This window comes from Gekko japonicus, unplaced genomic scaffold, assembly GCF_001447785.1.
Source record: "Gekko japonicus isolate JY-2015 unplaced genomic scaffold, Gekko_japonicus_V1.1 scaffold457, whole genome shotgun sequence".
In the NCBI taxonomy this organism is placed as follows: Eukaryota; Metazoa; Chordata; class Lepidosauria; order Squamata; family Gekkonidae; genus Gekko; species Gekko japonicus.
In genome coordinates, this window is record NW_015164196.1 from 174,109 (window position 1) to 200,257 (window position 26,149).

The 26,149-nt window shown below is 46.2% G+C and overlaps 2 protein-coding genes across 2 annotated transcripts in view; one reads left to right on the top strand and one right to left on the bottom strand.

Annotated features, from left to right (window-relative positions):
- PEX11B (peroxisomal biogenesis factor 11 beta) overlaps window positions 1–2,409 on the bottom strand; it is an 18,286-nt gene extending 15,877 nt beyond the window's left edge. Inside the window, exon 1 of the mRNA XM_015408346.1 lies at window positions 2,035–2,409. Within this exon, the coding sequence (XP_015263832.1) occupies window positions 2,035–2,090 (56 nt within the window). The 5' untranslated portion in view covers window positions 2,091–2,409. The remainder of the gene's footprint in view (window positions 1–2,034) is intronic.
- A 420-nt stretch (window positions 2,410–2,829) lies between these two features.
- The window catches only part of LIX1L (limb and CNS expressed 1 like), a 26,641-nt gene continuing 3,321 nt past the window's right edge, over window positions 2,830–26,149 (top strand). Inside the window, 6 exon segments of the mRNA XM_015408352.1 lie at window positions 2,830–3,009; window positions 3,011–3,206; window positions 16,364–16,527; window positions 20,228–20,368; window positions 21,133–21,228; window positions 25,084–25,161. Of these exon segments, the coding sequence (XP_015263838.1) occupies window positions 2,887–3,009; window positions 3,011–3,206; window positions 16,364–16,527; window positions 20,228–20,368; window positions 21,133–21,228; window positions 25,084–25,161 (798 nt within the window). The 5' untranslated portion in view covers window positions 2,830–2,886.

The following is a 26,149-nucleotide window of genomic DNA, read 5'->3' on the forward strand; positions in this document are numbered from 1 at the left end:
AAAAAAATCAGAAAACAAAGGTGATCATTTGATGATGCCCTTATAGAGATCTACAGTGCAGCTGCATTCGGGCTGAATCCAACAATTCACAAGCATAACGATCATCAATTTTCCCTATTGATTACAGGGGTCACAGGACCTACATGGAAGAACAGCCACACAAATTGGTAGGCTGCAGCAAGGAAGGAGGAGAAATTACTTCCTCTTCTGTCAGTGCAATTCCACCTACAGATGAAGCAGCTTTATAGTTTAGGGGGGGAAAGATGGCTGGGAGGGGAAATGACCATTTATAAAATTGCAAACAGTGTAGAGAGAAAAATGACCTTTCCCTTCCACAATACAAGACGACAGGCTCACACAATGGTAGGCAGATTCAGGACAACCAAAAGAAACCACTTCTTCACACAGTACAGGATCCATGACCACGAAGTGCAGTAACAGTTTTAAAAGGGCATTAGACAAGTTCATGGAGAACAGGTCTATCAGTGGCTATCAGCCACAATGGCTAAAGGGAGCATCTGTGTTCAGAAGCACTGCACCTCTAAGTATCAGATGCCAGACAAAAACAGCACGTGCAATGTGTGGATGTGCACTGTCAGCTTCAAGTACTGGGGGCTTATATAAGCTGCCATGAGAAGAAGCATGTGCTGTTGAGTTGCAACTGACTCTCAAATAAGGGATTCACCCCCCCTGTTTTGGGTCACAAAGCTCACAACCATGGGGTGTTGAAGGCAAATGATAAGAACATAAGAGAAGCTGATGTTGGCTCAGGCCATGGCCCATCCAGTCCAACACTCTGTCACACAGTAGCCAAAAATACCAGGTGCCATCAGGAGGTCCACCAGTGGGGCCAGGACACTAGAAGCCCTACCACTGTTGCACAAATTGGTGGGCAAATTGCATGAATTGATGAGCAGAGATGGTTTGGCATTACCTTCCTCTGCATACCGTTCTTGATAGTCTTCCACCCAAGTACTGACCATGGCTGACTGTACTTAGCTCCCAAGCCCTAAGAAGCTCAGCAGGCCAAATTGGGCTATTCAGGCTGCTGTGCTATGAGAAACACAATACCAAAACCTCTGGCTGTTCTTTTGCCCCTTCACAACAAAATTTCCTTCTTTTCCACCTAGGCTTCCTTTAGCATCTATGACACTCCCAAAATTATTTACTGAGGTATTTATACACAGCTTTTCTCCCCAGTGGCGACCCAAAGCAACTAATAACGTTCATCCTCCTCACTACGGTCACCATGTCACACAATATGCAACTGCCAGAAACAAACCCCTGTCGTCATTTTTTAAAATCTGTACTTTTGAGCCTTCTTCCTGACATGATAGACAAGTTCTTTTTGGGTTAAAGTCCTTTCTCTTTGCACAGTGCTTGACACACACCAAAATAAAACAAGACTTCAGGGACACCGTCAAAACTAACAAAATGTATTCTGGCACAAACCTTTGTGAGTCAGAGTTCACCTCATCAGATACATGGTGCATACCTCCACAGCAGTTATGCATGTATATACACCTATATACTTAATGAAGGGCTCTCTGACCTTATGCTGGAGTACTTCCTAGTAGGCGCCACTGAGCTTCGATTTTCTTTAAAATCTCAGATTGTAATAAGAGACCGTCACTAACCCCCGACATCCCACCCTCAACCCCGAGAAACCAATCCTTCAAGCCTCGGAGCACCTCCTCCCCCTGCAAACCCACAAACCGTGGCAGAGCTCAGCCTTATTCCTGAACAGCCAGAGTCTGGCACAATGTTCCCTCTAAGCTGTGGAGTCTTGTGAGCAAAAATTCTTCTTTGTGAGCTACTGTCCTTAAAGTTGTGAGCGAGCGATTTGGCTGCTGCATAGATTCCTGAGCTAAGACAAAAATGTGTGAGCCGGAGGCTAAAAAACTGTGAGCTAGCTCACACTAACTCAGCTTAGAGGGAACACTGGTCTGGCAGGAACTTCCGAACCTCGCCTGGCAGAGCAACCCGCAGGAACCCACCTGCTCCCACCCAACCTCTCCCGGCCCGGGACAGTACCTGTACACCCGCTCCTTCGCTTGGCTTTGGGCGCTGAATCGCACCCAGGACTCCATCGCTCGAATCGCTTTGCCTTCTGTTCAGCACCTCCCGCCCGGAGAGGGGATGGAGAGCTCCGGCGGGCTCCTTCTCTCTCCTGCGGGGCTGCGCCCTTTCTCGACGGGTCTCCCGGTGCAGCTCTACTCTCAGGGGACGTCGGGCCTCCTGGTGCAGCTCTGCGAGGAGACCGCCTTCTCGGTTAGGTGCACCGTAGGGCCCTCAGCTTTCCCCAGAGATTCCCCGAGGCGCCACCCCCGCGTAGGGACCCTCGCGCTCTAGGCCGCCCCGGAGCCTTGCCAGCCGAAAGCCGCTCTAGGGCAAGGGTCGCTCATCCGTCGTCCCAGAACTACAGAGAGCAGCAGCGGCACCACTTCCGGGAGTAACATGGTAGCGCTCGTACGACAAACCTAATCCAAGGGGCACGCTCATTGGCTGGCTCACTCCGAGGGGCTGAGCCAACCCCCTCATTTCTCACCTCCGTTAATATCCCCCCCCCGTCCGGCCAGCCCATGAAATTATCGCGACGCTGATTGGATGAAGTACCAAAGTACCCGCCCACTTATTAAAGCGTTCTTAATCCAAGCGACTGGGGCTTTTCGTTTTACCCGCCCACAACCTCTGAGACGATCGCCACGGCGATTGGAGGGCATGCCTGCCCGGCCGGCCCCCTGTCCGGAGACGTGCTCCGCTATTGGGGAAGCGCTGCGGCTCAGGGGATGATTGACAGTTCGGGATGAGGCGAGGGAGAGAGGAGGCGGGGTGTAGGCAGCGGAGTTTTATTCTTTCCCTCTTCTCCGGCGGCTCGGCGTTGCCATGATGATGGAGTCCCTGCGAGCCCAGCGGCTGCAGCCGGGCGTCGGGGGCACGCTGCGGTCGCTACGGCCTGGCGTGACCTCCTCCTCCTTCCCCGCTCCTGCCGCCTCAGCGCCGCCGCCGCCTCTCCCGCAACTTGGGGCCTCCGCCGCCGCCCCCTCCGCCGCCCCTGCCGCCTCTCCCCCCGCCGCTCCTGCCTGGCGCGGTCGGCGCCTCCGGCTCCCCGGGAGGGTCGACGACGGGGCCGCCCGTCGTGCTGAGGGAGGCCGTCGAGGCGGTTGTCAGGAGCTTCGCCAAGCACACGCAGGGATACGGCCGCGGTGAGGAGGAAGGGAGGGAAAGGTGACGCTTGCCACCGGTTTTGCGGCTCTGGCCCTGCCTCTGCGTATGTGCAGAGTGCCTTTTCCTAGTGCAGGATAAAACAGAGTTGAGCCTGAATAGAATGGAAAGGGCAGTGCCTCTGGGCATGAGCAAGCTGCCTTTTCTTTGTGTAGGAGCAAAAGGGTGATTTGTGGCATTTACAGGAGGTTCCTCTGATTTTTACAATAAGAAAACATGTTTTTTGTTTGTTTAAAAACCGGGTACCTCTGAGCTTGTACAGAATGTCTTTTTCTAGCTGCACAAGATTCTTTTGTTTTTTAAAGGGCAACGTATATTTGAGCAACTGCGAAGTGTCTCTTCAGATAACTTGCTTAAAACGGGTGGGCAAGGTGCCTCTGAACATGGGCAGAGTGCCATTCTGCCAGGACGTTTTAATAAAACTCTGTGTCAAGGTGGTACTTTTGAGCGAGTATAGGTGTATTCTGTCTGCTAGTAAGACTGTTTACACTTAATGCATGTTATATAGAGGAAGAGGGGGAAACATCCTTGTTGACTACAAAACAATTCCCCCCCTAGATTTGCATCCTTTCGTTCTGGCAGTTGGCCAAATATTGCTTAGCAGTGTTTTTCTCCAAATGCTTGGAAAACGGCTGTCAAAATGTGGGTGGAGACTCTCTTGCAGGTGGGTTGAACTGGCAGGGTAAACTTGAAGAGGAGGCTTAATGGCAAAGCCAGGTTTTGCTTCTGCACAATGTGCAAAGTGGTCCTAAAATGCAGCCCATTGCTCAGTAGTGCTATATATTTCTAACCACTAAATGCAACAGATGGAACATGAAGTAGCTGAGTGTTAACTGATGTGAGGGCGCTGCTTTTTATTTTGGGGAAGGGGAAGTAGTGCTGGTCCTGAACAATAAAGTAAATTTAGAAGGACATTCTTGTTCAGAAAGTTTGAGAATCAGTGACTTGAGGTACAAAATAGCCCTGTGAGGCAAATCGGTTCTATTGTCACTATATTGCAGATGGGTAGCTGAGAAACAGAGGCTTGGTTAAGCCTGTCCCATAATGTGAGAGGTGAGCTGGGACAACTTACACCCACATTCTCTAGTTTCTCCTCTAGATCAGCACTCTTTTTGAACATCCAAGCCTTAGGAAAAGCCGTTTGTGGCTCATACTCGCAACTAGCATTTTTAAAACTATAACTGGCATTGTCTTGCAAACTCTGAATTTTTTGGTGTATGCAAGTAGTGTTGTTTCATCCTGTGTCTATAGCACAGTTTTGTCCCTTATGCTGCATCAGAGCTATACCAGGGGCTAGAAGACTGGACAAGAACATAAAAGGTGTAAAGTAAAAGTGTACTCTTTTTGATGGAAAATTGCATGTGGGTTTCTGAACAAGGGAGCTTTAGTGTTGTTGGTCCCTAATTTTGGTAGCTTGCAGGGTGGAAAAGTTACTGTAATGTTTGAGAAAGAGAAAAAAAAGAGTGTCTGGAGTGCTGCCAAGTACTCTGAGGCATTCCTCTCCCTGTCTCCTGCCCTCTTTGTTTTGCTAAGCAGAGCTTTCAAACTGGTAGTGGGTGACATAGTATAAACTACCTTCCCAGAGGGTTGTTTACTCATGGATTTATTTTCAAGACTGCTATTTCTGCTTTCCTTTCCTTTTTTTTCTTCCTGCTTTCCTTTTCTGTTGAAATTAGGCTTCCAAACCAAAAGTCTTAGAGTTTAGTCTCAAAATATACCAGATGAAACTAAAACTGAGTAACAAACTTGTGAGAATTTTGATTATACACATCAGCTTATAGGATGCTTGTCAAAATTTTGATTAGACTAGTGTCAGGGAAAAGGGGTCTTTTATTCCCCACAGAGGTTTCCTTCTGTAAGAACCTATTTTAATCCCTTCTCCCCCCCCTTTTCCCCACAGAATGGCTGTATTTTCTTGCAGTACTCTGTTTCTTTATGTGCTTGAACCCGGTAATTGACCCGCCTATGCTGGAACATGCCTTATCTGCGCAGCTTGTAGCGCACTTTGTTCTGGGGTTATATTTTACAAAACTCTCAAGTGGAGAAATATTTTTTCCTTATCCAAATGGAGGGAGTCTGTGGCTCTTCGGAACATTTGATGTCTAGATAGGGTAGCAGGTCTAGTAGATGCTGCCTTGCACATTCTAAGCGGTAAGGTTTGGCAAGCAATCTGTGACTTAAACTCAGCGCTGCTTTTCTGGCTCTGGAAACCTTCAAGGCCATGTGGAATCATTTACTCTTTCCTATTTAATATGCAAGTCAGATCTGCTGTCATACACAAAGCAGGGACCAGTGTCTGTGCTCCAAGGCCATAAACAATGGAGATAACTAACAGCCAAGTGGACTGTGACTGTAAATGCCTGCAAGAATGAGTAACGAATGTTAAACATGAGCTGCTGGTTTTCTTCACAAGTCCTTCAGACAGTTTCTGTCTTACTGCTTCCAGCCACAACCTTAATTTTCTCTGAGAGACATTTTTGGATGGGTGGACTATGGCTTCCAGTTTAAGACTAGCAGTGCTTCCGCTGTTCATCTCTTCTTGCCACTGTCCCTTCAAGTTACCAGTCCCTCCTGAGCAAGATGTGGGGGTTATGTGGTAGGGTAGGGGATAAGTCAGGCAGTCATTACCCTGCATGGTAGACAGAAGTAGCAAACTGTTTAAAAGTCTAATCTTAGTAGGATATAAGCTATGGCTAAGCCTCAGGAGACGTCTCCTGATGAGGATGAGTTGAGAAAGTGGTAGGGCACAAAATGAAGAGAGGCGCTTTCTTTGGTTGCCAGAAACTGGGGTTGGTTTGGTTTATCTGTGCTCTTCTTCATTAATTTGTGCTGCCTTCCCCCGTAAGCAGTTGCAAAATAGTAAAAGTGGGGCACTGATTAAAAAATAAAAGTAGTACAGATGTTCTGCTGTGCACAAGTATTTGCAAACATCACTTTCTGCTTACTTTACTTAGTATTTTCCTTGTTTCAAAGGACTCTACCCATTTTGTAGCACCATGCTTACAAAAAACGTTCACGGCTCATATTGCGGCGTCTAGTTTTACCCCCAAGCCAAATTCCAAAGAGGGGTGTGTGTGTGTGTGTGTGTTAAAAGTAGTCATGGTGTTTCACAGTGCCCAAATGCCCAGAGCCCGAAAACACATTTATTTATTTATTTTATTTTAAATATTTATTAGCTGCCTTTCTTCCTACAGAGCTCAAGATGTCTTACAATATTAATAAAATATATTAAAAAACATAAAACCAAAATTCACAATTAATTAAATGCAGTCTTAAATAAAACCATCTTCAGCTGCGTCCTAAAGATCGAAAGGGAGGGGCCAGGCGCACCTCCCTGGGGAGGTGCTTCCATAATCATGCAGTTGCCACTAAAAAGTACCCATAAGAACATAAGAGACGCCAATGTTGGATCAGGCCAAAGGCCCATCCAGTCCAACACTCTGTCACACAGTGGCCAAAAATACCAGGTGCCATCAGGAGGTCCACCAGTGGGGCCAGGACATCGGGGAGTTGGAGTGCTTGGTGTCAGAGGGAAAAATAGACATTGTGGGTATTTCAGAAACTTGGTGGGATGAGGAAAATCAGTGGGATACGGTGATTCCCGGTTATATATTATATCGGAAGGATAGGGGGGGAAGGGTTGGAGGTGGGGTGGCTCTGTATGTCAGAGAGGGTATAAAGTCCAGAAAGATCGAGAGGCTAAGAGAATTGGATTCGCTTCTTGAAGTTCTGTGGGTTGAAATAGGGGGGCCAAAAGGAAACTTAACACTGGGAGTTTGTTATCGCCCACCGGATCAAAAGATAGAGGAGGATTATAAAATGATGAATGAATTAAAGATAGCAGCTAGACAAAAACACTGTGTCGTAATAGGTGATTTTAACTACCCACACATTGATTGGGTCAATATGTGTTCTAGTCGAGAGAAAGAGATTGAGTTTCTAGACACTCTAAATGACTGTGCTATGGAGCAGATGGTCATGGAACCTACCAGGGGAGAGGCGATCCTTGATTTGGTCCTAAGTAACACTCAAGACCTGGTGAGAGATGTAAAAGTGATTGCACCGCTTGGGAACAGTGATCATAATGTTGTTGAGTTCAACATTTGTACAAATAGGGAATTGGCCAAAAAGACTCACACAACCACTTTTAACTTTAAAAGGGGTAATTTTTCTGATATGAGGGGACATGTGGGGAGGAAACTGAAGGGAAAAGTAGAAAGGGTCAAAACCATTGGGGAAGCTTGGAAACTGTTTAAAACTACAATTCTAGAAGCTCAAATAAAATATATTCCGCAGGTTAGGAAAGGCACAAACAGGTATAAGAAAAAGCCTACATGGTTAACAAACAAAGTAATGGAAGCTGTAAAAGGTAAAAAGGATTCCTTTAAGCGGTGGAAAGCTAGTCACAGTGAGGCTGATAAAACAGAACACAGGCTATGGCAAATAAAATGCAAGTCTGTGGTCAGGCAGGCAAAAAGGGAATATGAGGAGCATATAGCAAAAAATGTAAAGACCAACAATAAAACTTTCTTCAAATACATTAGAAGCAGGAAACCAGCCAGGGAGGCAGTGGGGCCCTTGGATGACCAAGGGGTAAAAGGAGTACTGAAGGATGATAGGGAAATGGCTGAGAAGCTAAATGCATTTTTTGCCTCCGTCTTCACTGTGGAAGATGAGAGGTGCTTGCCCACTCCAGAGCCGCTGAGTTCGGGAGGGGTGTTGAAAGACCTGAGTCAGATTGAGGTGACGAGAGAGGAGGTCCTAAAACTGATAAACAACTTAAAAACTGATAAATCACCAGGCCCAGATGGCATACATCCAAGAGTTCTGAAAGAACTCAATTGTGAACTTGTGGATCTCCTGACAAAAATATGTAATCTCTCCTTAAAATCAGCCTCCATTCCTGAGGACTGGAAGGTAGCTAATGTCACTCCCATCTTTAAAAAGGGTTCCAGAGGAGATCCGGGAAATTACAGGCCAGTCAGTCTGACGTCGATACCGGGTAAATTGGTGGAAACCATTATTAAGGAAAGAATTAGTAGGCACATAGATGAACAAAACCTATTGAGGCAGACTCAACATGGGTTCTGTAAGGGAAGATCTTGTCTCACTAACCTGTTAATGTTCTTTGAGGGGGTGAACAAACATGTGGACAAGGGGGATCCAATAGATATTGTTTACCTTGACTTCCAGAAAGCTTTTGATAAAGTTCCTCATCAAAGGCTCCTAAGTAAGCTCAAAAATCATGGGATAAAAGGACAAGTCCTTTTATGGATCAAAAACTGGCTAATTAATAGAAAACAGAGAGTGAGTATAAATGGGCAGTTCTCTCAGTGGAGGGGGGTAAGCAGTGGGGTACCGCAGGGATCAGTACTTGGTCCACTGCTTTTTAACTTGTTCATTAATGATTTGGAGTTGGGAGTAAGCAGTGAAGTGGCTAAATTTGCGGATGATACGAAGTTGTTCAGGGTGGTGAAAACCAGTGAGGATTGTGAGGCACTCCAAAGGGATCTGTCAAAGATGGGCGAGTGGGCGTCAACATGGCAAATGGGGTTCAATGTGGCCAAGTGCAAGGTGATGCACATTGGAGCCAAAAATCCTAAATATAAATACACGTTGATGGGGTCTGAACTGGCAGAGACTGATCAAGAGAGAGATCTTGGAGTTGTAGTAGATAACTCACTGAAAATGTCGAGACAGTGTGTGACTGCAATAAAGAAGGCCAATGCTATGCTGGGGATTATTAGGAAGGGTATTGTAAACAGATCAGCCAATATCATAATGCCGCTATATAAATCAATGGTGCGACCTCATTTGGAATACTGTGTGCAATTCTGGTCACCACACCTTAAAAAGGATATTATAGCTTTGGAAAAAGTGCAGAAAAGGGCAACTCGAATGATAAATGGGTTGGAACACTTTTCCTATGAGAAAAGGTTAAGGCGCTTAGGGCTCTTTAGCTTGGAGAAACGACGACTGGGGGTGACATGATTGAGGTTTATAAGATTATGCATGGGAAAGAGCAGGTAGAGAAAGAGGTACTTTTCTCCCTTTCTCACAATACAAGAACTCGTGGGCACTCCATGAAATTGCTGAGCGGTCGGGTTAGAACGGATAAGAGGAAGTACTTCTTCACCGAAAGAGTGATTAACACTTGGAATTCACTGCCACAGGAAGTGGTGGGGGCTACAAGCATAGACGGCTTCAAAAGGGAATTAGATAAGCATATGGAGCAGAGGTCCATCAGTGGCTATTAGCCACAAGGTATAGATAGGGACTCTGGGGCAAGTGATGCTCTGTCATCTTGGTGCTTGGGGGGGTCAACAGTGGGAGGGCTTCTAATGTCCTGGCCCCACTGGTGGACCTCCTGATGGCACTGGTATTTCTGGCCACTGTGTGATACAGAGTGTTGGACTGGATGGGCCTTTGGCCTGATCCAACATTGGCATCTCTTATGTTCTCTTATGTTCTTATGTTCATTATGATATTGGCTGATTTGTTTTCAATACCCACCAGACTTTGATTGGACAGGCAGGAGGGTCTCTCTCTGATCTTAATTTTTCGAGCAGAAACTTATGGGGAGAAGACGGTCCTTCATGTACCTTGGTCCCAAGCTATGTAGGGCTTAAAAGGTCAAAACTAATACCTTGAATTGGGAGCAGATCGGTAGTCTGTGTAATTGCTGTAGTATCAAAGTCACATGTTCCTGATAGTTGGCCCCAACCAGTGATCTAGCTGCTGCCTCCAAACACTGTTGAAGTCCAGTCTAGATGTGACTAAGTCATGGATCTCTGTGGCTAGATCTGAGTGATTCAGGATCGGTAGCCGCTGACACACCAGCTGAAGGTGGGCAAAAGCAATCTGGACCACCCCAGCCACCTGGATTTCAAAGGTGACCACTGTGCCCAGCAGCACTCCCAAACTGCAAACTTGACTTTTCAAGGGGAGTTATAATCCCATCCCAAACAGGATTGATCTCAAGTCCCTGATCTGCCTTTCTACTAACGGAGAGAACCTCTGTCTGGTCAGGATTAAGTTTCTACTTGTTTACCCTCATCCAGCCCAAGCACCAGTTCAGAACATCATCAGCATCCTTGGAATTAGGTGGAAAGGAAAGGCAGATCTGGGTGTCACTGGGTGACACTGCGGTTCAAACCTCCTAATGACATCTCCCAAGTGGCTTCATGTAGATATTAAGTAGCATGGGGGACATGATCAAACCCTGCAGAACCCCATAGGTCAAAAGCCGTGGGGCAGAGCAGGAATATCCTCGCACCACCTCCTGAGACCTCCCCCTACTAGATAGGACTTGAACCACTGTAACACAGTGCCCCCCCCAGTCCCATCTGGATCGGGTACTACAGTCAATAGTACCAAAGCAGAGAGATACAGCAGAACTAGCTGGGTTGCGTTCTCATGTGAGTGCAATATTTCTTTTGAGTAGATTGACCCCTTCACTTTTTTATATTAAACAACTCATACTAATCCTGTTCCTTTATAGAGCTACAATTTTTGTTTTCAGTTTGAAACAACAAAAGCTATGTTTTGAACCTAAGATACTAGAAAATTAACTAACTGTCGTAATTTTAGGGGATAGCATCTAAAATTAATAATTTATAATTTTTCACATGTAGGGAAATTTGTACTCCATTAATTTATATTCTATTTTTCTCCTCAATGGAGACCCAAAATGGCTTAGAAAAAGAGCCAGTTTGGTGTAGTGGTTAAGTGCACGGACTCTAATCTGGGAGAACCGGGTTTGATTCCCCACTCCTCCACTTTTGCAGCTGCTGGATGACCTTGGAGCAAGCCATAGTTCTGGCACAGCTGTTCAGAGCTCTCTCAGCCCCACCTACCTCACAGGGTGTCCGTTGTGGGGAGGGGAAGGGAAAGGAGTTTGTAAGCCGCTCTGAGACTCCCTTGGGTAGTGAAAGGCGGGGTATAAATCCATTCTCTTCTTCCTCTTCTTCCTCCTCCTCTTCCGCTTCTTTCTCCTCTTCCTCTTTTTCCTCTCTGTTCTCCCCTCCTCTATTTTATCATCACAGCAATCCTGTGAGGTAGTTTAGGCTGAGTGTGTGACTGGCTCGTCACCCAGCAGGCCGCCATTGCCACTGGGGATTCAAACCTGGATCCAAGTTGCAGGGGTTTTTTTTTCGGGGGGGGGGGTATTTTTGTATTCCAATAGTTTATATGGACTAGGGTTAAACCACTCAGGAGGTTGAAATCAGCAGATCTCTGACTTTGCTTTTTTGTTTGCAGAAAGACAACGGTGCTAAGCAGTTGTATTTGGGGACTTGTATACTGATGTATAGGAGACAATATCCTAAAAGCACAAAGTTGAAGAGCCGCTTTTCTATGCATTCTACCCCCAAAAAAGTGCAGCTGGGATAGAAATTTGCCCCCAATGTTGATAGCATGGCTGTCCACCAGATTGGTACTGTGCAGTCTAGAAAAGCACTTCATTGTGTGCATGGATTCCATCAAGCCTTTGTTTCTGCACTATTTTCTGTGTTTTTCGTTCTAATATATTCCAGTCAAATATATCTATTTTGCATATATGTGGTTTAATAAGAAACAAATTGAGAACTTCAGTTACCAAAATAAGTGAAAAGATAAGGCCCATGATGGCAACATAATAAAAACCAAAGAAAAACCAGAAGGTTTTTCATGCATTCCTAGTTCGAACAAGGCTTTGTAGCATTCGGCAGCTGAGACAAATGAAGGGATAAAACACTCCAGCCAGAAGACCAAAGAGAGCTACGTGATGCCCATGAAGGTGGCTTCTTGTTCTAACCTTTAAACACCCACAGTCTTCAAGCGTGTGTCATTGTGTGCTGCAGCCAGGTTCAGCTTATGTATCTTGGACAGCATTACTTTTCCATAGTGTTCTAAGGGCCAGTACGGAGTCTCTGGGAAGCTGTTATTTGTTAAGCTTTTTATCTTGTAGTCAGTGTTTGCATACTTTGGAGTGGGACTCAGCCAAGTGTTCATGGAAACCTGGACATCACAGAAATCTTTTCTAGCGTTCTCAATTGATCCTAGCCGAAGTAATCGTTTTAGTTTTGCTTGGGCTGCTGATGCTTGTTTTCCTTCACTTCGTTTCAGATCGGAACCTCAGTCTGCCTTTATTTAAAATACAAGACAGAAAGTCTTAAAGGGGACCAGTATATTCGCAATGCAGGCCTGGCAGGTTCCCCCTCCCCCTTCAAGTCATTGTAAAGTTTGGGCTTTTCAAAAGCATGCCAGTGAGGACCAAAACATACTAACTTTTACCCAACATAGGGTGCATGCTAGCTTCCTTTGAATTAATGGACTCAGGATAGCCTGAAAAATAATTTTTTGCTGCATTTCTGTTACTTTAAATATTGATGCTGCTCTTGTCAGACCTGTATATTATAGCCCTTTTAATTGTAGGAATGGGATAATACTACCTTTTAAACATTACTGTAGTGCTTTTTCACTGTCTTTCTCAATTTTTCTCACTGAAACTCCAGGTAGCTTACAAAATGTACAGATGCCTTAGGAACTGTATGGCACATCATAAGCATTGTAATATGATTAGATTACAAGGTTAGAAAACAATGCAATACGAAGACTGCGAGATGTGACATAAGAAATGGGAAAAACTGGATTACAGAAATCCTAAAACAATGCTGTAAAATGAAGAAATGCATATGATAAATAGTGCCATAAGCAGCCGGTATCCCAAAGAATCCTCCCCAACGATTTTAATTTTACTACAGTTCTACTTCCCTTGATAAAAATGTTCTCATGAACAATTCTGTTTTACAAATTCAACAAAATGACAGAAGTGTGGAAGCTTTTCTGATTCCCTCAGGAAGGCTGTTCCCTAGAGCAGAGGCCATATTTGCCGGGTGGGACCAGTATACCCACAGCCCTGCCAACTTCTTTGTTTTTCCAAAATACAATCATTTTTGTGAACTCTAATTTGCAAACAAAATGCTTGTCTTAATAGAACTGTTCTGTGGTTTTGGAAATACAGTACTAAATTCAGTCCAGGCTTGCGGCTGCCTCGTATACTTATCCGCTGTCTGACCTAAAGTTCTCTCTGGAAACAGTGGTTTGCAGTATGAAAGGGGCAGTGGATGTAACAGGAGAGCCTTGTCTGGGCTGAGAACAGAACTCTTGTGCCCAAGCTGTTTCTACAGAGGACCTTTTTGGCTGTTTTCAAGCAATGTAATATCAACTCAAGTTGGCTGTTTTGTTGAAGAGCTGATCTTGTGGTTTCTGGAGACGTAGTCTAGCTTAGTGTTTGTTAAACTGCAACCAGGGATTTCTGGGGGTCCTGAAGAGTAGTCTAGGGGCTCTAAGAGTCCTTTGTAAGGACAAAGGGTAAGCACCTCCAGTGCCCATTTGGCTAATATGAAAGAAGAAGAAGAAGAAGAGATTGGATTTATACCCTGCCCTTCACTACCCAAAGGTGTCTCAGAGCAGCTTACATACTCCTTTCCCTTCCCCTCCCCACAACAGACACCCCGTGAGTAGGTGGGGCTGAGAGAACTCTTGATAGAAACTGCTCTTTTCCCAAGAACAGCTGTGCCAGAGTTATGGCTTGCCCAAGGTCATCCAGCCAGGTGCAAGTGGAGGAGTGGGGAATCAAGCCCGGTTGTCCCAGATTAGAGTCCGCACACTTAACCACTACACCAAACTGGCTCTTAACCACTACACCACTTAACCACTACACCAACAGAATCACTTAGATTTCTAGGAAAGGGAATGTGGACTGTACCTCAGGGGAAGGGGATGGAATGGCTAAATTTATCCAGTCCAAGGCGATTAAACTCTCAAAACAGGGGATTGACGCAGGCAGACATGCCGCGGATGTATCTGCCAGATCAGTGGTCTTTGCCATAGTTCTCAGGAGGCACTTATGGCTACCCAACACTGCTCCTCCCTCTAGAGACTTGCTGTAAAATTGAGGATCTCCCCTTTGAGGGATCAACTCTTTTTTCGCAGTCCACGGATGAGTTCTTCTCCACAAGACAGCCAGATCACTTGGTCAAGTTTTCCTCAGTTCGAGCCCAGAGATAACGTTTCTCTCAAAGGCAACACAGCTTTGCTAACCCTTTCTGCCGGGGCCAGAGACAGCACCACCAGCTGTCATTTGTGTATCCTCAGTGCCCTTTCTAGTCGTCCCCCTTTTCAAAAAGAAAGGGTACCCTGCGGCTGAGGTCTACTCAGTAGAACCCCCAGAGGGACCAGGGCCAACAACCAGTAAAGTTCTGACTATCCACCCCAGTAGTTGCAGATGTTCCCAGTTTTAAGGATAGGCTGCCACAACTTGCAGAGCCTTGGTGCCAGATAAATTCAGATAGTTGGGTTTTATCTGTAGTTCAGGAAATTTACAGGTTAGAATTGTTATCCCAACCCCCTTGCCACCCAACTTCGACTGTGGTGGATAACCCCAACCCAGAACTCAGAGTCCAGCTAGGGGAACTTCTGTGGAAAGGCACAGTGAAACAGGTCCCATGGGGGCTTCACTCCCAGAGTTTCCACTCAAGATTCCCCCCCCTAGTGGATAAAAAAGATGGTGGGTGCAGGCCCATATTGGATCTCAGAAAATTAAACAAGTTCTTAAGAATTTCAAAGGTCAGAATGGTCTCATTTTCTTCTGTGATCGAGTTCCTTGCCCTGGGTGTGTGGTTCGCAGTCCTTGATTTAAAGGACACCTGTTTTCATATTCCGTTCCAGCAATCCCACAGGAAGTATTTATGGTTTAGATAGGATTCTGAGGTGTTCCAGTACGTGCCCCTCCCATTCGGTATTGCTGCCAAGAGCTATGTTCCTGCTAAGCCGTGGAGTCTTGTGAGCAAAAATTCTCCTTTGCGAGCTACTGGCATTAAAGTTGTGAGCAAGCGATTTGGCTACTGCATACATTAGTTTGCTCTGGAGCCATCCTTCCTGAGCTAAGGCAAAAATGTGTGAGTTGGAGGCTAAAAAACTGTGAGCTAGCTCACACTAACTCAGCTTAGAGGGAACACTGGCCAAGAGTAATACTCACTAAGTGTATAGCTGTAGTGGTGGCACATCTGAGCACACAGGGTTGCTCTATATTTCTATAGCTAGATGGTTGTCTAATTGTGGCCCCAGTCATGACCTACTGAATAACCACGTTCACTGCACCATTTCCACATATAGCAGGTTAGGCCTAATGGTGAATTGGGAAAAGTCTCACCTTGAACCTCTCAGTGAGTACAATTCATTGCTGTCTCCCTTGATGCCACCTTGCAGACAAGGCTAAAAGCATTAAGGCAATGGTGTTAAGCTGCATTAGAAAACGTATATGCCGAAGTTAACGGGCAAGTTTCATTATGTTACTAGAAGCATGAAACAAAGCTGCAGGGTTCTGTTATCTCATATACTGGAGGTAATGTAATTCTATTTGGGGAAGGAGGGATACCGTTCTGGCTTAGAATCCCAATCAAGCTTAATGTGAATTGTCACAAGTGTTCCTTGAGTAGGCCTACTCTTCATGTCACTCACTTTTTGATCACAAAATATTCTTGTATCCATCTCATATAGGCACAGGACATTCAAGAACATTGCAACTTTTGTTAGAAATTTTAGTGCCAGTGCAGATTAGTTAAGCTATTATTGGCCTTAAACCCCCCCCCCCAACGCCCATAACCATTTTTTCCCTTCACATCAGAATGGTAAACAAGGCATGACAACATCTTTCTGTTTTTAAATAGTGAGAGGGTTACTATTTTTAGGGTGTGTGTGCTGTATACATGCTCTGAATTACTTAAAGCCACACCCTTTGGTGCCTTCTACTTACTGTTTAGTCATTTGAGTATTGTACACATTGAAGTACATATTGAAGTGATGGATATTCAATAGCTGTCTTTCTAAATCAGTCTTTGTTATCTCCTCTAGCTTTGGATCTGTCTTCTGAAGAGACTAAGCTTCTGAGATTCTGTTCATTAGATCTGTCTGTTGGCTGTTTGATAGGTGCTAGTGAGTGAAACTATGCAAGTAGATTTGTCCCTCTAGGGGGGGAAAGTGAAAGTATAACATGCTACGTCCATATTACATTTTTCTTATTCTTTTTGCTGTGAAAAAAATACGTATCTCATTCTCAGTATTCTGATATACATCCCCTTTTCTCTGTTTTCAGTCAATGTTGTAGAAGCTCTTCAGGAGTTTTGGCAGATGAAGCAATCACGTGGTGCTGATCTGAAAAATGGAGCTCTGGTGGTTTATGAGATGGTCCCATCCAACAGTCCTCCATATGTTTGCTATGTCACTTTGCCTGGAGGGAGCTGTTTTGGCAGTTTTCAGGTTAGAACTTTTCCTCATTTGGTGTTTGCATTATTTGTATGTCTTTGTCTCTGTACAGAGTTATGATCTGATTTCGGGGGATTTGGAGCCAACTTATGGTGATGGTGACTCTATGGTTTTTGAGGCAAGAGATGTTCAGAGATGGTTTGCTGCTGCTTGCCTCTACGTAGTGAATCTGGTATTGCTTGGTGGCCTGTTCAAATACTAAGCAGGGCTGACCCTGCTTAGCTTCTGTGATTGGATGAGATGGGGCTAGCCTAGGCTGACCAGGTCAGGGCTCTTATCTGATAGGATTGATTAAAAGAGCTTCGGCTGTATATTGATAGTTGTTGTTGAGCAACAGCAGCAAATTCTGTTTCCTATCACTAGGCTACCATGCACTGATACAGCATGGATAATAGCTGTGAAATTGTATAGTGGTGCTGGTTAGCTTATTTGCTCCATATTTTGATGGTGATCACTTTGTTACTGTGTGGGGGGTCAGGATTCACATGTAACTTATTGTACTGGCTTGCAGGCTCTGAGTATCAGATGCCAGAAGACAAGTAAGGCAGAGTTGTTCAGTCCAAGGTCAGAGGTCCAGAAGTCAGGCAAGGCAGAGTTGGTGGCTTAGCATCTATCATATGCATTGCATCCATGCCTAACAGCCTTTCTTGGCTAATTTTATAGCCCCACAGCTGAGGGGCATGCTTGCAACCAGTTGCTCAGAAGCAATCCTGCAACTGCTCATCTTCGTTACCAGCAAGCAGCTGGCATTGGGCCAGGAGGCATGTACTTCGTTGTCTTGTCTGTAGCTCTGTTCTCAGCCTCTGTCTGCAGTGTTCTAAGGGTGTAGGTGATACTGGTGGGCTGGGAATAGCCAGCTGAGGTTCACCTGCTGAATTGGGGCTGGAGCGTGTCAGTGGCTTTGCACCAGCTGTTGGCTGTGAATCCTGGCAAGCCTGCAGCTCATTTTCCTGCCAGTCAGCTTCTGTTAACTCAAGGCTGGCTACGCGGGGCTCCTCTTCTCCTGAGGAGACCTCGCTTATCACTAAGATCTGGCTGACCTGTGACACTTATATGTCATGGGTTGGGGTGCCAGTCAAAGGGAGTCCAGAACAGGCCAAGGTCAGGAGCCAAGAAGACAGTGCAAAGTCCAAAGCCAAGCCGGGGTCAGGAGCCAGAAACACAGAGCCAAGTCCAAAGCCAGGGGTTCCGAAGGTCTAGGTGCAAGAGCCGAGCCAAAGTGGATGCAAGCAGCACGAAGCTGACTTGTTGCTTCCACGAAGAGTACTGCCCAAAGTGTGGAGTTAAATGCTGCTACCAATTCGCCAGCTGCACAATCGGCCAGGCTCCTATTAGAACTCTGGGCTAGCTGAGCATCTCCCCTGTAGCCTGGCCTCTCTTTGCCTGCTTGCTAAGTTTTGTCGCAGTCGCTCCCTTAAATGAGTCACACGTAGGGTTGAGTCAGGAGGACTTTCAGCTTGCAGTTCTTCCTTCTTATCTGGGCTAGGTGTGAAGACTTGCCAGCTATCCTCCTCTGCTGCTTCAGAGGGGCCAGCTGTGGTTTCTGCAGGCTCTGTCAGCTCATCCTCATCCATGCCCATGACACTTATACATGTGTCAGTGTGAAGGTGGCTTGACTTTCCAGTTTGGCCCAAATCCACGCCAAGGTGCCCTGAGCTCCTAGAGCAAATAGATAAGACAGCTTAGGTGAAGGAAGCCTCCTTCCACCACTTCCCACTTTTGACACCCAGTTAGCATTCCCAGTCAAGAAAGTGACCCACACACAGCTGTAAAGGAATCTGCTGCCCCAGTGGCAAAGTTTCTCTACAGGTTTGAAAGGAATACTGAGAGTGTAGATGTAATGAAAACTAAGTTTAATACAAGCATCTGACTGGAGAAGCTAACAGTGTTCAAATTAAATCAAGCAGATTGTAGTATTAATCTAAATTAGAATGTCCACACATGCACATTCTAAGCAACATGTTTCACTCAAGAAGGGGAGGCAAGAGGCCAAAGAGGTAGAGAAAGAGAGACAGAGAGATGGAGGGTAAAGGAGGCACTGTAGCTGCCCATCTAACCATGGAGGTTTTGGTGGAGGTCCAGCTCAACATCCAGGCAGCCAGTTATCAACAAGGAAAGAGCACCAAGGAAACATGTGACATATTTCAGGAGATTAGGCCACAAACACACAAAAAATAGGCAGTCTGGAACCAGCTTGGACTCAACAGAATGTGATTGGGGTCCGAGCCTGGTTCCAATTAGTGGGCAGGAGACTCGAGTTCAAAACAAAACAATCCTTGTTTTCCAGGTTTGGAAAGGGCAGGGGGACAATGTGAGCTAGCAGGCAGGCCATTCCTCAGTGGAATAGATCACTTTTTAATGTGGTTTGAATTTGTGGGTGAACATCCTTGGTTTTAGGTACTATAACTTTTAAAACCATTTTTTAAAAAAAATAATAATCAAAAAATGCTCCAGGTGGTTGGAGGGAGGGGTATGTCCCCCTGCACATGTCAGGGGTACAATTTGGTAGGCAAACTTGGCACATCAAAATGTGCACACAATCTGTTGCAGCAGGGCTGACTATGGGCTGGATCCAGTGCAAGGAACTTGTGAGGTCCACACAAGGAACTGCCCCCTCCCCTACCGGCAGCCATGTTTTAACCACATAAACTTTTATTCCTGGGGTTGCAGTAACCATTGGTGGGGTGGGGAGGGGAAATTGCTCCCTTTTGCCACTAACAGAAGAGGCAAGAGATAGTGATTTTGACCCTTTTCTACTGCACCGTCCTGACCCGTGTGACTGCTATTCCATGTGGGTTTTATGGAGGTGATACATTGATTTGGTATATTTAAAGAAAAGCCTTCTTGTTTTCAAAATTGGAGTCATTTGGTGTTAGGAACCATATATAAACCGTAAACTCAGTTCACACTTCTCAAAGCATAAGAGTAGCGGGGGAAACCTGCTCAGCTGGGAATATCTATAGCAAATGAGATTTCCAAAATTTCCCCCTCTCCACAATGGCTCAAAGGTGATGGTGCTGGGGAATTCTGAACTTGAATTTAGGATCCGGTGTTCAGGCAGCCAGACAGATGCACTTCCAATTATTATCCTGGTGGGGTCTTATAAAGGGCTCACCTTGACTGAAAATCCATCCAGGAAGTTTTGCTTGACAGCTGCCATTCCTTTCACAAAGTTAACTGATAGCTGGCAGTAAATGTTAATGTCCATAAATGTTCTTGGTTACGGGTAGAGATGCATTTCTGTACAATAGAATGAAGCTGCAATTCGAAACAGACATCCGAAAGAAGCAGTCTGGGTTTCTGAAACTGCCCAGACATTTAAAAGAAGTACTTTTGGCTTCTGAACCACTCAGTCTGCTTGGGAGGCTGTCTGGATTGTTTATAATAATAAGGTGGCTACCTCTTGACTTTAAGCTAATTAATTCTGTTGACTGCAGTCCCAACTATGGAGTTTCCCTCTCCGTGTATGTATCTGCTGACTTCAGCTGTTTGTGTAATTTGCATTTTAGCGGCTGGAGTGGCTTGGCTTCTTAAAACCCACTCCTAATGACTTCAGGATGTCAAAGAATAGCAGTGCAGCAATGCCCCATTGCAGCATAATAATTTTGGGCAGGTACCACCTTGGAGAGTATGTGATCTAATTGACCTTGGCCATCTGTCGTCTTTTCTGATGCTTATACTCCCCACGCCCCAGTTCTGCCCCACCAAAGCTGAAGCAAGGAGGAGTGCGGCAAAAATTGCACTGATGAATTCTGTCTTCAACGAACATCCATCCCGGAGAATCACAGATGAATTTATTGAAAAAAGCGTCTTGGAGGCCTTGGCATCTTTCAACGTAAGTGCTTCTGAGAGCCCTATTGATGGGGGGGGGGAGAGAAGTCTTAGAATAGAAATCATGTGGATTCATGGGGAAAATAAATGTGTTTTGCATCTGGAAATCCTTATGGGAGGGTTTCTAACAACTCTCAAAATGTCATGAAAATAAATCGTTACCCTCCTCCTTGTTTGCTGAGCTTTCTTCTCTTAACAGTGTCCTATAAGATCCAGATCTTTGCCCACTTGTTGTTATGGTAACTGTAGAAACTAATGCACCCTTGACAGTTTTGTTCTGTCTTTTGTGGAAGGGCTGTGGTCTGCAGTCTTAGAAAAATCTCTTCACACTTTTTCAGATCTCTGAACATTTCTTATGAACATTCTTATGAAATGTTACGAATGAACCACAGGTCACTCTGCCGGTACAGCCCAACAGCTAAAGAGCGCGTGTTTCCTTTCAACACGTGAAGATGCCTTATACTAAATCAGACCCCTGGTCCATCAGCTCTTCAGGGTCTCAGGCAGAGGTCTTTCACATCACTTACTGCCAAATCCTTTTAACTGGAGATGCCCAGTATTAAACCTGGGACCTTCTACATACCAAGCAGATGCTCATACCAAGCCGTGGCCCTTCATTTTTGTGCTTTGAATATTTGTATGCTGCTTTTTCATTTAGAAATTCTCAAGAGGTCACAACATATGACAAACAATACAATAAAACCTTTTAGACTAAAAAGAATCACAGAATTAAGAAATCGGATCCCTTAAATGTTGTCTTTCCTGCAGGGTAATAGAGAAGAGGCAGATAATCCGAGCACTGGGATTGGTGCTTTCCGCTTCATGTTGGAGTCGAACAAAGGGAAGTCAATGTTGGAATTCCAGGTACTTTTGATAATTTGATTAAACATTCATTTGTGTATTCAGAAAATGTGTGTGCCACCTTTCCAGACCTGCTCAAGGAGGCTCACACAGCTAAAACTATAAAACCGGTGAGTAAAAATACATCAGTAAAGCAAGCAATAAAATAAATACATAAAAACAAATGAAGCCTTGTGGTGGTGGGACTTGCTAGTGGCGGCAAAATGCCCCAGTGGAGTTGGGGCCGCATAGTCTGGCCAGTTTGTTTTGCCGTATGAAAGAAACTGCCTGTTAAAACAGATTACCAATCGGAGAAGAAAGCTGTTTAAAAATGCAGCCCTCACTTCAAATGCAGCCTACGAACCAGCAGAGTGTTGGACCTTTATCTGTGTGCTTCTAAGAAAGAACCTGAGCAACACCTTTATAATATTCGCTTGGAAAATTAAAACTTGTGAAATAGCAGCAGCAGCTGAAGAAGGATCTTGGGTGACCACAGCAGTCTCTTAATGCTCTCTTCACACGTGACACATGCAGGGCACACATGTCCTCTTCAGCCACAACCCTCAGAAAATACAATCTAGTTTATAATCCGTGGAGCTGGATGAGTTGCAGGCTTCTAGAACCTGGCCCATGATTTATGTCACCCTCTTCTTTCAGAACTGGAGAGCCACTGAGCCACATTCAGTGGCAGGAGGCAACATCAGGGGAAGACCTCATTCTGTATGCCCTGTTGCAGGCCCTCCAGAGGAACTGCTTGGCCACCCTGTGAGACAGGATACTGGACTTAGGTGGACCATTGGTCTTATCCAGCAGGGCTCTTCTTAGGTAGCTAAACCTCAAAGTGGAACGAAGTAGAACGAAGGAGGAACGTGTACATTGCTTACTGTATGTTGCCAGAGGAAGTCTTGGATGGCAGTTGTTCAATCCTGGCAGTGCTTTGAATGGAGAGGAATTTGATCAAGGCACAACCTAGTGCAAGTGCCCCATTGTTAGAGCCTGGCGCAGAGCCAGATCATTCCTCAAAGCCTGGCATCTCGGCGCTTACAGTTGACGCTTTATTTGGTGGATCTGCTATGAGCCAGCTTCCCCAGTGCTGATGTCTCCTTTTGTTTGTCTCCCAGGGATAGTAACAATCTGGTAGCTTGACAGAGCAAGGTTTACATTAATAGCCCTGTTTACACAGAGTGACTCCATTGCCAGTATGTTCCTTCCAGCTCCTGTTTTCTTGCATGGGGGGGGGGGGGGCCCCGGCCAGATAAATCCCCTGTGCCACCGCTCCTGTTGACTATGCAGGAGGAGGATGTGCGATTTCAGGGACACTCCCGTTCCGGCTAACGAATCCTGCCGGCCTCTGAGTTCGTTTCCATCACTGCTTTATCAAAGACGTAACATTTACAGCTGTAAATGAAATTCTGTGAGAAGTGGCAAGACATGGATGCACAGGAAGACATTCTGTTCCGTCTTTGATAAAGCAGCCGGAATGGGAGCGTCCCAGACATTGCACATCGATTGAGCTTGAGTGTGGCACCGTACTAAGAGTCTTTCTATTGAACCTATGGATGATTTTTCTGTGGTACGAGCTATGGTTAATATAGTCATTCACATTGCTTAGCTATCGTTTTGCAGTTGTTTCTTATCCCCGTTTCTGCTTCTTTCCATGATACTCTGTTATTACACCAGCCATACCCAGCCTGCGTGCAAGGAGGCAGCTGCTCATCTTGCAGCTCAACGAGCTCTCGAAGACCAGCTTGCGTGACCAACTTGTCAGCAGCCAGCAATCAGCTTAAGCAGAGAAGGTCAGAGGACAGTCATTCTCAGAAGAGGAATTTAATGACGGAGGCATGCTTTCCTCCAGCTGCTTTCAGCTAGCAGGAGCTGCGGAGGCTGCCAACCTCCAGGTCATGGCTGGAGATCTGCTATTACAACTGATCTCCAGGTGATAAGATAGCAGTTCCCCTGGAGAAAAGGGCTGCGTTGGAAAGGTGGACTCTATGGTGTTATGCCCCATTTAAGTCCCTCCTCAGGCTCCACCCCCCAAAATCTCCAGGTTTTTCCCAACTGGCAACCTTAAGGTGCCAAGTCTGGAGTCAAGCAGAAGTTTAGACAGCCTAGAAAGCTGCAGAGCAGCCAATGCAGCAGCAGCAGCAGCAGCATCACTGGCCTCAAGAGCAGCCCAAAGGGTGCCTGACCTGGACAGCCCGGACAAGCCCTATCTCCTCAGATCTTGGAAGCTCATCAGGGCTGACTCTGGCAAGTACTTGGAAGGGGGACCTCCAAGGAATACCGGGGCCGGGACACAAAAGGCAGGCTAATCAAGCCACCTCTATGAAACGTCCAAGCCCCACTAGGGGTCTCCAGAAGTCAACCATGACTTCTAGGCACACAATTTTGCTTAACTGTCATTTATTTTAATTAGGTGTTCTTAAGTCACTTTCATACCTTAAGGGAGAGAAAAGAGGGATAATAAATGACCTCTATCAGGGGTCATTTCCTGCAGGAGCGCACAGGAGCGGAGCTCCGGCAGTAAAGAGCCCAGGGGGCGGGCACATGCAACAAGCCCCTCCCCCTGCTCCCAGCAGCCCTCAGAGCAAGAAGCAGCCAGGTAAGTTGCAGAGCTCCCCCTGGTCCAAAACAATTCAGTGGCACCTTTAAGACCAAGTTTTATTCAGGTACAAGCTCTCCCTCATCTGCGAGGACAGATCTGCGCGTCCCTCCCCCAACAGCTAGCAATCCAAAACAGTTCAGTGGAGCCTGAGCGGTAGGTGTTGCCTTCTGACACACTTCCGGTGAGGTCAGGGGGTGTGGCATATGCGAATGAGCTATGCTAATGAGCTCCTGCATCTTTTTCTACGAAATGACCCCTGACCGCAACAAACGTCTTACCCTTCAAGGAAGTGGAGAGTGCTGGGAAATGTACAAGTTCCCAGTTCCACAAAGCTCTGCATCTAAGCCCAGCTACGCATCAACCAAACTGACAATCTTGTATCTGCCCGGTTACAAATCCTGTTCTAAACTCTTCCATCCATTAAGACTGCTCAGGGCTTTTGGGGGGGGGGGGGGGGGGTCCCTGACCTGCCTGTGAGGTTTACGGGATAGTTCTGGCATGAGCTTCAGCGTGACCTGCACAAAGCGAGTGTGGTTTTGCTGTTGCTTACCTTGGCGTGACTTAACTGCTCCTGACTTGTAAGTGGCACAGAGGAGCCATGTACGCATGATAGCACAACTCACGAGACATTCTGACTATCGTCGTCAAATGCGCAGATGGATACTATTTCCCAGGAGGCAGCTTGGCACTGTTTCCCCCCCTATCCACTGATATAACAGAGCTGTATTATTTGAAACATATGGAATAACACAAGGCCTTTACAAGCCCCTTGAGAAGCACCAAAGACCTCTATAAAAGCTGGGATTTTTGTCAACGGCCCGGTGATCCCTCTACCATATCACATTGCCACAGAGACAGTCATCCTAAGAATATTAAAGCATGTGATAGATTTGTGTTGAATCCCAGCAAGATATTTTAAGGGGCAAAGGTACTTAGGCAGGTAGATTGAAGGATCCGATCTCCTGGTAGAATTTTGGAAACTTAGGCAGGAAACCTTATTCTGGTGCACTGGGCTGTGTTTCTAGTTGCATGAGAGCCAGTTCCTGTAGAGGAGGCTGGAACTGGGTGGTCCAGGATTACTCAAGGTTATATCTAGAGCACCACTCGTAAGTCATTCCAAAACAGTGGTGTTTTTTTGTGGATGGGAGAAGGCTTGGTGGTCTTAGTGCCTGAAAAGCATGTGTCTCCTGTGAGTGGATGTGTGTCGCATTTCCTTCCCTTTTTTTCATTAGTGTTGAAATGGTACTCAAAACTGGACTACTCTCCTTTGGCAGGAATTGATGACAGTCTTCCAGCTGCTGCACTGGAATGGTAGCCTTAAAGCCATGCGAGAGAGGCAGTGTTCACGACAGGTGAGGAGAGCCTTTAAAAACTCTGACCCCCATACTAGATGGTGAGCATCCATCCCTCTTTGAGTGTGTATGTATATAATGCCAGTGGACTCTCCTAAAGTGGCATGGGACGGTGAACCAGGTGTGATAAAGTGGAAGAATGTTTGTGTCTCAGTTAATGTAGGCTTTCATATGTTACTTCTTTACCTTCGAGAGTGAGTGTGAAACTTTCCAACCAGTGCTTGTGTATCTTTGACTTTCAAAGCCCTGTATGGTTTGGGACCAACTTACTTGAAGGACCACCTAATCCCTTATGAACTTGCTCGACTGCTAAGGCCATCTTCGTAGGCCCTGCTTCAGGTGCCCCCCCCCCACCTTCCGAGATTAGGCGGCTGGCAACACAGAACGTGGCCTTCTTGGTTATGGCACCAAAGTCCTGGAACTCTCTCCCCAGGGAGATGGTCTGTCCCCTTCTGTTGCTGCATTTCTCAGCAGCTGAAGACTTTTTTTGTTTCATGTGGTCCCTCCTTCCTAACCAACGCTTTTAATGTTTTGTCTGCAGGGGTCGTTTTGTAGAAAAAGAGCTAGGGGAACTCATTAGCATAACTCATTAGCATATGCCACACACCCTGACATCACCGGAAGTGTGTCATAAGGCCACACAGACCACCCCCAACGGTCCCAGCCGCCACCGCCGGCCTTGCAACTCCACTGCCGAGCCCCATGAGGGGCCCGGCAGTGGACCTGCAAGGCCGCCGGGAGTGCAAGGAAGCCCCGCGAAGGCCCTCCCTGGCCCCAGGCAGGCAGGGGTGGGGAGAGGCAGGGAGGAAGCAACTTACCCTCCCTCTTCTCCTGCCTCCTCCTGGCTGAATGAGGGCCGGAAGCGGGGCGGACGGAAGCAGGGGGCGGGGCTTCGTCATGTGCTCCGCCCCCGTACCTCACCCGGGGGAACCGCAATCCCCCGCAATCCCCCCCCCCGAAATGACCCCTGTTTTCTCTGATTAAATCT